Below are 13,007 nucleotides of genomic sequence, written 5' to 3'. Positions count from 1 at the left end.
TGAGGACAGGCTACTGGGCTTGATGGACCACTGGTCTGACCCAGTAAGTCTATTCTTATGTTATGTTCATTTCACAAAAATATATATCACAAAAACATATAATTGAAAATGAAAGACATGAACCCATTATAACACATAGCCAGGTGAAAATAAATGAGTCGCCTATTATAGTGCAATCTGCACTAACCGTTTTGGAGTAAAAGGAGTACTCCCTGGATTCATTGCAATAGCAGTGGCATTCTCCATTCATGTCCTTACTGGCTATGTGGTTGTCCCAGTATTTCTGAGGCAAAAATCAGGCTAATGAACATCAGACAAGGCGGGCTTCAGGAATGATGTACCTGTCTACCTCTCTGGTTATTCTAGTCCTCTAAATTTTCTCTTCATTTTGCCTCTTCCCTCCACTGGAGTTCCTTTCTACCCTAACTCTTGTTAACCTTGTCAAGCTTTACGAATGTAGAGATGATGCGGTATACAAACCTAAGGTTTAGATTAGATTAGATTAGGTAAGTACCTAGTCTTCCCTTGTAGTACAACAGGCACATAATTCCTGAACCTTCAGGACATATCAACACAGTCTCCAGAATCTAGGGCAGGACAGATGAGCCTGCTGTAATTATGGATGATCCAAATGAGGAATCCAATACAACTGCTATGTCTACCTTGTAAAATTTTGTGACAGTATGAAGGGAGCATCGTGTAGCCGCTCTGCAAATTTCTTCAGGAGATACCGCTCTTGACTCTGCCCATGTGGAAGCTATGCCTCTAGTGGAATGAACCTTCATGGATACCAGCAGACATTTCCCACTTCTGATATAGGTTGAAGAAATGCAGCTACCAAGTCAGACTGTGGCGCACCTCAGCTATTCAAGGCAGCAGCATCTACAGCGCATCCTGTTGCAGGCACCATCAGAATAGGATCGCCTCCTGGAGAAGACGTAGATGTGCCCTTGCACAGGGAATCACATCTATAGTTACAACCGTTGACCCCAGCACCTGCAAATAATGTCAAACTGTGGGGGCTAGACTGATGCGTGAGTTTCATCTTGTGGGCCTCGGTTGGATAGACCATGTTCTCCTTTGTGTTGAACAGGTTGCCAAAATACTCCAGACACTGTGTCACCTCTAGGTGGATTTTCCAAAAGTTGACCACCCAGCCTAAGCTCTGCTGGAGCTGAATCACCCTTCGCACAGCTGTCCTGCCCTTGGACAGGGCTCTTATCAGCCAATTGTCCAGATATGGATAAACCTGAATTTCTGCCTTACAGAGGTGCGCTAATACAACCATCATCACCTTGGTGAAGGTGCAAGATGCTGTGGCCAGCCCAAACAGCAAGGCCATGAACTGGAAGTGCTGCTGTAGAACAGGAAATGCAAATGCAAGAGGTTCTTGTGCTCCGGAAGTATAGGAATACGCAGATAGGCCTCTGTTAATTCCAACAAAGCAAGAAATTATCTCAGCGCCTTGGAAGCAATGACCAACCGCACCATCTCCATGCGAAAATGGGCTATCTTGAGGGCTGTAGTGAATGCCTTGAGGTCCAGAATTGGCCTTCAGTCTTCTGAGCCTCTATTGGGCATTATGGAGTATATGAAGCCTGCCAATTCTTCGTCTGGTATGGCTTCTATGGCCGCTAGATCCAGTAACTTCTGTACAGTCGCTCTGACCACTTTCTCTGGTCTTCCTGCTGAAGAATCTACAAAAAGATCCGGAAGGGGACAAAAGAACTCGAGCTTATACCCTTTCTGAATAATCTCCAGTACCCAGAGTCTGGGAATAAATCCTGCCCATGCCTCCCAATAAGCCGTTAACCACTTCTTGGAGGTCTGGCTTGTCTTGGCATCATAACTGCTTCTTGGGAGCAGTTGCGAGGTGGGAACCTGAAAATTGAGGGTACTTGGCCCCTCCAAATCTCTGTCTAGAGCCTTGAAATTTTCTCTGGACCGAAGGTCCTTCTGAGTACTGATGAAAATGCCCAGGGCTATGAAAATTACCTCAACCTGACTCCCTGGGTGTTCTCGGCCTGCTGTTGAGCAAAGACTTTGGTTTACGATCCTGCACGTTGGCCATGAGATCATCTAGACCAGGAATCTCATAGTGCCTCCTTGAGGGCCGCAATCCAGTCAGGTTTTCAGGATTTCCCCAATTAATATGCATTGAAAGCAGTGCATGCAAACAGATCTCATGCATATTCATTGGGGAAATCCTGAAAACCCGATTGGATTGTGGCCCTCAAGGAGGGACTTTGAGACCATTGATCTAGACCTTTCCTAAAAAGCAGTTGCCCTTGGCAGTTTGTATTTTGGAAGATTCTTCATCACATTGCTCAGCTTTGGAAAACTCGTTGTTTGCCTCATCCAAAGATGCTCTTCACTACTTCAGCCTTGGCTCATCCTGTTCCGAGAGGTCTACGTACTTTTTTGAAGCGTGCCTTGTTTGGAAAGACATCTATTCTAGTACACTGGCTAGATGCGCATTCTCCCACCTTGTCACAATGGCGATCCTTGATGATTTATCAATTGAAGATGGAACGTTGTGACATTCCTAAGATGGACTCCGTTAAGGGCCATTAATTACAACTTACTTGGGAGCCTTTTTGGGCCTCTTTAACCGGGTATGCTTGTAACTATGTATTGAATGTTTGACTGTGTAGTTATTTTCTTGTATTATCTATGACATTTGCTCTTCTGCTGCTCCATGCCTTTTATTTTATTTTTTTTATTTATTTTTTTTTTAAAATTTATTTCTTTTGGGGGGGAGAAGGGGAGATTTTTCAGATTTTGAAAATTTGGTCTGTGCTGTATTATCATTTCTGGTGGTTTTCGTTTGTGCTTTTGACCAATAAACAGTTTTGCAATAAATGACAGTTTGCTCAAAGTTGCCTTGGAGACTGAGTCTCCCACCCACTGTCTGATCCATAGCATCCTGCAGGTGGAAACAGTGTATGCAGAAACCTCGCTCAATACTCTGAACAGATAATAAAGAGCATCTGCTACATAGCCCACACCAGACATTAGAAATTGGTGATCCTGTCCAGCAGCTGCCTCCGGATATGACAAAACTTGGAGTGGCAAGCATGTGCGAAATATGAAGCCGCTGCCACTACCTTTAACCCCAAGGCCATGGCTTTAAATTGTCTTACACAAAATTGTCTCTTGAGAATAAAATCCAGCCTGCAGTCCTGGAAATCTTTCAATACTCCTCTGCTTTCACTGGGGAGAGAGGCATGCTTAATAACCTGTGCCACCATGGAATCCTCTTTTGGTGGAGTAAATAATTGGTTAAAGGCTGCATTCATTAGATAAAGTTTTACCATGGCCTTGGTCACCCAAAGGGAGCCTTCCGGGACTTCTCAGTGGTCTGTTAACATTTTAGTAATGTCCTGATGAGAGAGAAAGCATGTGGTCTGTGCCTTAGTGCTGCTCATGAGCGGGTACTGGATAACTGAGGTTTGCGGAGTCTCTATCTTTAATTCTTGAAGAGACTGCGTAATTATCTCCAAAAGCATTCAATCCTCTCTGAGATCAAAGGCCTCCACCTGATCAGGATACGGTCTATCCAGCAGTGATGCAGAATCACCTGCTATAGAGTACCCAGACTGGGAGAGTAAAGGCATATTTATTGAATCTTCCTCAACCCAGCCCTCATCAGACTAGACCCCCATCTCTTGTGCATGGCTCTGCTGGGGTATACTTGTGCTTTTAGGGGTAGAGTCCCCCAGCACCAGCATTGCTGCGACTCCCACGAGTTCTATATGGCCACTATTTCTATTTTTTTGGTAACGTATTTTATTAAAGAATAAAAAGACAAACATATGGAATCAACTAGAGTTCAATGCCATAGCAACAATATAGAATAGTCTGCAGGACAATCCATTTTATATATTCCCCCCACCCACCCATCCACCACCCCTCCCTTCCCTTCAAGAATCAGCAACGACAGGCATTTAGTTTGAAGAAAATCAAAACGGCAGGGAATTATAAGTTCAACAGTCTGCTGCGAGCAGTTGGTGTCTATATGGCCACTATTAATCAAAGCTTCATACATCATATTAATGAATTCTGGAGGAAAACCCTATCTAGGACACCCAGAGGGCCCCTGTGATCACTCCCGAGTCTTTTCTGGGGTTTTGCAGCAAGTGCGTGGCTGCTCTTCACTTTTGATTTTTCCCTGCTCTAAACTGGCTTTTTGACCTAAAACTCAAGCCATCTGGGAACCAATAACCCCAGGCGGACTTGAGGAGGCTAAGCCAGTGGCTCCCGCCCTCCCCTCAAGCGTCGTGCAGCACGTGGAACATGACAATCCTCGGGCTGCCATCCCATTGCAAATCTGGCATGAATCTGAATCATCTTGACCTGAGGAGCCAATCTCACCTGATTTTGAGCTATATCAAGGTGTTTTGAGGCAGGTAGAGGCTTTTATTTCCAAATCAAGAAATCCAGCGCCCAAAATGGTATGTGGGAGTTACAATAAGGGTCAAATTTTAACCATTTTAAGGGTGGGGTCCCTGGCTCTTACCCCAGAACTCCCTCCCACCTCCACCCCCTCGATTTCAGTTATCAAGTTTCAAGTTTATCAAGTTTATTATGCAATTTGATTAATCGCCTATTCTACATTCTAGGCGATATACAATCAATAATGAATAAATAAAAACTTGGGGTAGTTATTACATAGACAAATAAAATTACATAATTACAAAAACTTACAATCATGAAACATTAGGGAAACGATATTTAAAGGGTTACATTATGTATCAAATTTTATATTTCAGGATTACAACAATAGGGAGGGAATAAAAACATAAATAAAAATGTAAAAGATAAGAAAGATTATAAAGTTGTATATTAATTAAAAACATCATTGAGTATTAATTAAAAGCATCATTGAATAAGAAACTTTTAAGCTTAGTCTTAAAATTAACTAAGTTCTTTTCTTCTCTAATATAAATAGGAAGATTATTCCAGGATTGTGGTGCGGTCACTGAAAATATAGTAAGCCGTCTAGTGTTTATAACTTTCAATGATGGAATAGCCAATAGATGTTGGTCCTGAGATCTAAGAGTTCTTGAAGTTGTATAGGGAATTAGGACTCTAAAAATAAAAGCTGGGGTTTGGGACATTATTGATTTGAACGTAAGCAAACAAATTTTATATTGAATACGATGTACCACGGGAAGCCAGTGGGACTCTTTAAGTAAAGGAGTGACGTGGTCGAATTTCTTAGCTTTATAAATTATTTTTATGGAAGCGTTCTGTATGATTTGAAGGCGTCTAATTTCTTTTTGGGATATGCCCATGAACAAAGCATTGCAATAATCTAATTTGGAAATGATAAGGGAATGTATTAGGATATTTAAAGATTTTTCGCATAAGAATTTTGCAACAGATCGAATTTGGCGTAATCTAAAAAAGGTAGATTTGACCACATTGCTTATATGATCGTGGTATGATAATTTCGTGTCGAATGTTATACCTAGGATCTTAATATTTTGGTGAATCAGCAGAGGAGTATGATTAATAGAAATCGGGATAATTGGTTTACTACAGTCTTTCCAAGGAAAAAGCATAACCTTGGTTTTAAGAATATTTAAAGATAGCTTATTGACATCTAACCAATGGTGAATTTGATCCAATTTCTCATTTATTATTGTTATATCTTGTAAGCTGTCAGGGTCAGTTCTAAGGCTGTCAAACCTTGTACTCACTGTGCCATGCAGGTTTTGGGAGCTGCCTGTGCTGAAGCTGCCCATTTCTTCATACTGTCTCTAAAACCTATGACCGGTTCGAGACCTCAGTTCCCACTGGACCTCATGCAAAGAGTCAGGGGGAGGAAACAAAGTAGACCCCCATCCTGGAGAAAACTGCTATGGAGCCACTCAGCCTGCGCACAAGCCCTCTATGGATAGAACCAAGGATGAGTCTTGCTCCCAAGGGAATGGCCCCTGAGCTCCCAAGCTATTAATGCAGGCCGACCAAGTGGGTGCACTGTAAAGCAATCTACCCCTTGGCTACAGACTTCTGACCTCAAGAGTCTGAGCTTCCCCCACAGCCAGAGATGACCCATAGCTTGGAGCCTCTGCAGAATTGAAAAGCCTCACAATTGGATTTAAAAAACTCAAATTAAAAGAAAACTAAACATGAACAGAACAGAAAAGGCTTCTACCATATCGCATGTAGAGAGACAAACAGGAATTGAAGCATAGCCCAGAAAGATGGGAGGCAGAGCAAAAAAATTCTAATAAGGTTCTCTATACAAATTCTCAGAGGAATAGATTGACTAGCCACAGGTTTAGGAATTATGTATCCGTTTCATTAGAATATAAAATTATCTGCTTAGATTCTAGACTCTTTAAAATTTCAAAAAGGACCCTGATCCACACATATCCACTTACTCTAAAGATGCAGGGAACATCTTTTCGGTTTGCATGGATGACATCAGATGCCAGGACAGAACTTACAGAAAACTCTTCATCCCTTCAAGAGAGAGATAACACTACATCAGTAAAATCCTGACATTTCACTTATGCATGAATTAGTGAGCTGATTCCATACATTCCCAATCTCTACTGTGAGATCTGAATTGCTGTACCAGTATTTCCTTACTGAAGAATGAAGAGAGGAAACAAGAATCAAAATGATATTTTTTCACATTATGTACCAAAAATACAGTGATATTTTCTGGCCTTCTTCCCTTTTGTGAAGGAAGAGCAGAAATATTTTCAAAGCCCTATTTCCAAGATTAAAAAAGTGTTTTACCAGTGGAAACAGATGATTTGAAGATTGTTCTGCCTACCTATGAGTAAAGCTACACTCAGCTGCATTGTGCAGAGGCATTCTAGGGGGCACGGTTTGGAGTAAAACACAGATTTCTATTTCCAGAACTATGAGGGGGTGCTGAAAAGTTCTCAGTCCAACCAAGAAGGGGAATGACATTGAGCCATTAAACTTACAAGTCATTTCATATATTCACCCCTAAGTTCAACAGACTTGGCACATTGTGTTTGAAGTTTCTGTAAACTTTCCAAAAAATACTCTGGTCACTGAAATACTGCTCTGCTGCTACAATCACCTCCAAATCACTTGAAAATTGTTGCCCTTTTTAAGGTTTGGGAAAAGAAAATAGTCAGATGGAGCAAGATCTGGTGATAAGGGAGGGGATAGTCTATGCACCGAAATCCCAACTGCATCAAAACATCCATCATTTTGCCAGCCTTGTGAGCAGGTGCATTGTCTTGCAAAAAGAGAACTCCATTCCGCAGCTTCTCTCTCCTTTTTTCTTTCAATGTCTCCTTTAATCGGCATTCGGCACAGCAAGTTAGAATAGTATTCTAGAAGTCAGTACAAAACCTTCCTGAAGGTTTTAGAAGTCATTACAACACCTTCTTGATCCTAAAACACTGTGGACATGACCTTTCTGCTGACTTTTGGGTCTTGCATTTCCTCAGCCTTTGAGAACCTGAGTGCCACCATTGCATGGACTGTTGTTTTGTCTCAGGATCATAGTGCTGTAACCATGTTTCATCAACAGTAACTAGTCATTCTAAAATGTTGGCACCAAATAGCCGTAAAATCAACTTGGAAGTGTCCACTCGACGTCATTTCTCATCAGCATTCACACATTTGGGTACGCACTTGGTTGACAGCTTCTGCATACCCTGTTCGTGGATTATACCCCCAACATATTCCATAGATATCTGCAGTATCTCAGCAATTATTTTAGTTGATATTCGCTGATCTGCTAAAATCAGGACATGGACATGATCAACAATTTCAGGAGTTGACACTGCCTTGCTGCATCTTTGGTCTCAAAATCTCCACTCTGAAAATTTGCACACCACTTCTTTACTGTGGAGTATGATGGGCATTTGTTACTCAATGCTTGCATTATACATTCATGGATTTCCTTTGGAGTTTTCTTCTGCAGGAATAGGAGCTTCAAGATGGCTCAAGTTCCACACTTGAAAATTCCACACTTTTCGCTAACTTCGTTCAATCAATGATCTGAAACAATATCAAAGCATAGCATTACGATTCTGCAAATTGGCACTTTGCAAAATAAAACAACACTCTCTTCAGCTACAGTGGCAAAATAACACTCAGAATTTAGGAAGTTGGTTGGGCTGAGAACTTTTCACCATCCTCATATGTGCATGATTTTAGTCAGAAAAATCACGTACAAGCGTACCTACTCGTTAGGCAATTTTCAAAGGAAATGTAGTTTCAGTTTGAAAACTGCTGCAAAATCTTAGGTGGAACTATTGACTGACTTTAGAAAAATGCAGACAGTATACAAACTTCCCTCAAACTGGAAGCCTATTGTGGATATACGAGTCCGGGGCACAGTGCAATGAAGGCAGAGCACTGATTGATGCTAAACAAACCCTGACTACTATTTATTTTTTTTAAATTCAATTAATAAACTGTCAACCTTTTACAATGTTCAATACAGAAACCTCATATGAAAGCTTACAGGATACAGCTATTTCCAAATGCTTTACAGTGATACAAAGTGTGGTGAATGTAGGAATTTATCACAATCTGAGCCCCTGCCCCTCCCCCTCCTACTCTGTGAAGCCAAGATAAATATACTGTCAGTTAGTAGAGGAATTTTGAAAGACATCTGGACATACTTTCACCTATCTGTACTGGTTTACTAGATTGGGCAGACATAGGGCTAGCTGTATGGGGAGAAAGGCTCTGCCCCTAGCAGTATCATCATCAGGTGCTTATCCCTTTAAATATGCTGACCTTAAGGTGAGCAACTGAAAGGGCAAGCCTGAGGTGTCTGTCTTACCCTTTATTTTATTTTATAAATTTCTATACTGTTTAAAACTAAACGGTTTACATAATTTACATACATAATTTATAACAAAATATGATAGTGCGCCTCATCATGCAGCAAATTTGTATAATAATTGGTTTAGCTTTAAAATTGTAGCTTGGACTTTTTAAAGATTTGTGCATGCGGTGGTTGATTTTAGTTATGGCTTTATTGGTTGCGGTTAGGGTAGAGCTAGGGAAGTGCATGAGTACAGAATTGTTGGGAGTAGAGATGGGAAAGGGAGGACTATGTTACAGTTGTGGTCATAAGTTCACATAACCCTGGCAGAATTTGTTTAAGATGTGTACCATTTGTGGAAAATAAGTGATAAAACAAAACACATTTATTTTTAATGTGTCCCATTATGCATCACAGAACAGCATAGCCATTAAACAAACCATAGCAATTAAGGAAATAATTAAACGGTCTTTTGCAAAAGTTTGCATATCCTTAGTTTTCAATATCATGTACCGTATTTTCTCGCATATAACGCGCGCGTTATACGTGGTTTTTACGTACCGTGCATACCCTTGCACGTTATACACGTGAGCGCGCTGTACAAAATTTTTTTTACATAGTTCCCCCCCCGACGTCCGATTCACCCCCCCCCCACAGGACCGCTCGCACCCCCACCCCGAAGGACCACTTGCACGCACCTGCACCCCCACCCCGATAGCCTCCCGACCCCCCCCCCCCCCATCATGTAGAAGCTCCTACCGGTGTCCTGCTGCTTCCTCTTGGCGGTCCCGACACCGGACACGATCGGGGCAAGAGGGAGCTCAAGCCCTCTTGCCCCCCCGACTCCCCAACACGATCGGGGCAAAAGGGAGCTGAAGCCCTCTTGCCCCGCCGACTCCCCAACAATATCGTGCCAGGAGGGAGCCCAAGTCCTCCTGGCCCTGGCGACCCCCATCCCCCCCGCTAGTTGTTCGGGCCAGGAGGGAGCCCAAACCCTCCTGGCCACGGCGACCCCCTACCCCCACCCCGCACTACATTACGGGCAGGAGGGATCCCAGGCCCTCCTGCCCTCGACGCAAACCCCCCTCCCCCCAACGACCGCCCCCCCCCAAGAACCTCCGACCGCCCCCCAGCCGACCCGCGACCCCCCTGGCCGACCCCTACGACACCCCCACCCCCCTTCCCCGTACCTTAGTGTAGTTGGCCGGACAGACGGGAGCCAAACTCGCCTGTCCGGCAGGCAGCAAACGACGGAATGAGGCCGGATTGGCCCATCTGTCCCAAAGCTCCGCCTACTGGTGGGGCCTAAGGCGCCTGGGCCAATCAGAATAGGACCGGGAGCCTTAGGTCCCTCCTGGGGGCGGGGCCTGAGGCACATGGGCCCAACCCGACCATGTGCCCAAGGCCCTGCCCCCAGGAGGGACCTAAGGCTCCCGGTCCTATTCTGATTGGCCCAGGCGCCTTAGGCCCCACCAGTAGGCGGAGCTTTGGGACGGATGGGCCAATCCGGCCTCATTCCGTCGTTGGCTGCCTGCCGGACAGGCGAGTTTGGCTCCCGTCTGTCCGGCCAACTACACTAAGGTACGGGGAAGGGGGTGGAGGTGTCGTGGGGGTCGGCCAGGGGGGTCGCGGGTCGGCTGGGGGGGCGGTCGGAGGTTCTTGGGGGGGGGCAGTCGTTGTGGGGAGGGGGGTTTGCGTCGAGGGCAGGAGGGCCTGGGATCCCTCCTGCCCGTAATGTAGTGTGGGGTGGGGGTAGGGGTTGCCGTGGCCAGGAGGGTTTGGGCTCCCTCCTGGCCCGAACAACTAGCGGGGGGGATCGCCAGGGCCAGGAGGACTTGGGCTCCCTCCTGGCCCGATATTGTCGGGGAGTTGGGGAGTCGGCGGGGCAAGAGGGCTTGAGCTCGCTCTTGCCCCAATCGTGTCGAGGGTGCCGCGGTTGGCTGGGGTAAGAGGGCTTGAGCTCCCTCTTGCCCCGATCGTGTCGGGGAGTCGGGACCGCCAAGAGGAAGCAACAGGACACCGGTAGGAGCTTCTACGTGATGGGGGTGTCGGGAGGCTGTGGGGGTGCGAGCGGTCCTTCAGGGTGGGGGTGCGGGTGGGAATGCGTGCGAGCGGTCCTTCGGGGTGGGGGTGCGGGTGCGTGCGAGCGGTCCTTCGGGGTGGGGGTGCGAGCGGTCCTGCGGGGGGGGGAGTGAATCGGACGTCGGGGGGGCATCAGGCTTTCAGGGTGGGGACAGGACTTCAAGGGGGAGAGGAGAGTCGGGGCGGGCGAAAGGAGAGTTGGGGTGGCCAGAGGAGAGTCGGGGCGGGCGAAAGGAGAGTCGGGCAGTATGCGCGGTATACGGGTGTGCGCGGTATATAAAAATTTCTGTACATAAATTTGTGTTTTTCGCGTGCTATACCCGTGTGCGCGTTTTACACGGGTGCGCGTTATCTACGTGAAAATACGGTAATACATTAATGATTACTTGCAGTCTTTCCTGATAGTTGCAAATGAGGCACCTTATTTTGTCATGTGGTAAAGCTGCCTATTCTTGGCAAAAAGCCTCCAGATCCTGTAAATTCCTTGGATGTTTAGCATGAACTGCATGTTTGAGCTCTCCCCAAAATGGGTCAACGATGTTGCGATCAGGAGACTGTGGTTGCCACTCTAGGACCTTTACTTTTGTCTGCTGCAGCCACTGAAGGGTTGACTTGACCTTATGTTTCAGAACATTGTCACGTTGGAAAGTCCAAGAACGCCTCGTGTGCCGCTTCCTGGCTGATGAATGCAAATTTCCCTCCAGTATTTTCCGATAAAATGCTGAATTCATCCTGCCATCATTTTTGAATAAATTCCCTGTGCTGCTGTAGCTCACCATCCCCTCCAAAACAGCAGAGATCCACTTTCCTGCTTCTCTCATAGGCCTTGTTGACTCCACTCCAAACAAAGCATTTATGACTGACCATAAAGTTCAATTTTGGTCTCATCACTCCAAATTATTTTGTTCCAGAAGATTTGAGGCTTCTTTAGGTGCTGTTTAGTGTCTTGTAAACGGAGCAGGCTGTGTCATTGGTGCAGCAATGACTTATTTCTGGCAACTCTACCATGCATTTTTGTTCAAGTATCTCTTTATTGTGCGCTCTGAAATAGCCACACCAGATATTATGGCCTGATTTGGTGCAGAAATGAATGCAAAACAAATACAAAAAGTATAACTGGCTTCAAGAAGTAGCCACTAGATCAAAAGGAGCAAATTTATTATAGGTTCCTCCATAATTTAAAACAAAAAGTACATTCTTGAAATTAGAATAAGCTTTCAAAATGTGAATTTTGTCACCCTCTTTAGAGAATGAGGCTAATATAGCACTTATTTTTATATTGTCCTGAGACTCTTAGAGAAAGAGTAGCTGTGGATGAATGGTCATGACACAGAATCCCAGCACTGTTTCTGACCAAGAAAGAAGCAGGCCAAAGCATTGGTTTATTATGCTGATTTCAGCCATATGGTGGCTGGTTCTCCATTCACTCCACATCTGGACAAGCTTGCTAGGCAGTGCTTCTCTCCAGTTACGGAGATAATCTGGAGTTCTACACTACATAATGCCAGTCTGTATATAACTCTGAAGGATAGATTTTAGAAAGGCGGTAGTGATACAGAAGTCAAAAGGAGAAGAAGCAAATATTATTAGTGACTCTCTGAAATAGACCAAGATGTCACATTATTGAGCACAAACAATGAGCACATTAACCTTGGTTAAGGATACTTATTGCACTAATATTTAGTACAGGAGTGTTCAGCCTCAGTCTTTGAAAGCTTCAATCTACACGGATTTTCAGGATTTCTCCAATGAATTTGCATACACTGCCTCTCATTGTATGCAATTAGATCTTATGCATATTCATTGTGGAAATACTGAAAACCCGACTTGGCGTGGACCATGGTTGTTCACCCCTGGTTTAGCTCATGTACTGAATCCCTTGCCATAAATGTCAATGCACACTACTGCATATTATGTAAATAGACCCCAATGGCATGCCATAGCTGTGATGAAATCTGTGGAGAATTGATTTGTTGTCAAGGAACTCTAGGGCTAGGAGGGTTGAAAGAAGACAGCTAGATGAAATAACAGAACTGGCATGTTTCAGAGAACTCTTGAAGAGGGTTTGAGAAGAAAAAAGGTAGAAAAGCCCTACTCCCAGGGCAAGCACAGAATGGAAGAACTAGAGACCAGGACTTCTAATAGT

General features: G+C 44.6%; 1 protein-coding gene across 2 annotated transcripts in view; it reads right to left on the bottom strand.

Moving 5' to 3' along the window:
* The window catches only part of CDC42BPA (CDC42 binding protein kinase alpha), a 488,866-nt gene that overhangs the window by 74,296 nt on the left and 401,563 nt on the right, over positions 1 to 13,007 (bottom strand). For both annotated transcript variants that reach the window (XM_033938547.1, XM_033938546.1), the window contains exon 27: positions 6,393 to 6,474. In XM_033938547.1, coding sequence (XP_033794438.1) covers positions 6,393 to 6,474 — 82 coding nt within the window. The remainder of the gene's footprint in view (positions 1 to 6,392; positions 6,475 to 13,007) is intronic.

The sequence above is a fragment of the Geotrypetes seraphini genome, chromosome 3, assembly GCF_902459505.1.
Source record: "Geotrypetes seraphini chromosome 3, aGeoSer1.1, whole genome shotgun sequence".
Lineage (NCBI taxonomy): Eukaryota > Metazoa > Chordata > Amphibia > Gymnophiona > Dermophiidae > Geotrypetes > Geotrypetes seraphini.
The sequence above is the reverse complement of the archived record's forward strand: the minus strand, read 5'-3'. Positions and strand labels throughout refer to the sequence as shown.